The 208-nt window shown below is 63.5% G+C and overlaps 1 protein-coding gene across 1 annotated transcript in view; it reads right to left on the bottom strand.

Moving 5' to 3' along the window:
* GPATCH4 (G patch domain containing 4) overlaps window positions 1–204 on the bottom strand; it is a gene marked incomplete at its 5' end in the record, with an annotated part of 1,182 nt that extends 978 nt beyond the window's left edge. Inside the window, one exon of the mRNA XM_010086721.1 lies at window positions 91–204. Within this exon, the coding sequence (XP_010085023.1) occupies window positions 91–204 (114 nt within the window). The remainder of the gene's footprint in view (window positions 1–90) is intronic.
* Between the last annotated feature and the right edge of the window lie 4 nt (window positions 205–208).

The raw sequence follows: 208 nt of genomic DNA, 5'->3' as shown, positions 1-208 counted from the left end.
CACCACCACTGCAGGGGGGGGTCCACAGCCTCCAGCAGCCTTCACAGAGACACCAGCTGCTCCCCAAGGCGCATCCCCAGGGCTGGTTACCTTCACGAAGCGGCCGTACAGCATGCTGCTGGTGCCGCTGGCCTTGCGGGGCTTCTTGTTGCTGATCCTGACTCCCTGCTTGGAAAGTCTTCTCATGGAGACGCCATCCTGGGGCAGG

This window comes from Pterocles gutturalis, unplaced genomic scaffold (genome assembly GCF_000699245.1).
Source record: "Pterocles gutturalis isolate BGI_N339 unplaced genomic scaffold, ASM69924v1 scaffold11136, whole genome shotgun sequence".
Taxonomy (NCBI): Eukaryota; Metazoa; Chordata; class Aves; order Pterocliformes; family Pteroclidae; genus Pterocles; species Pterocles gutturalis.
The sequence above is the reverse complement of the archived record's forward strand: the minus strand, read 5'-3'. Positions and strand labels throughout refer to the sequence as shown.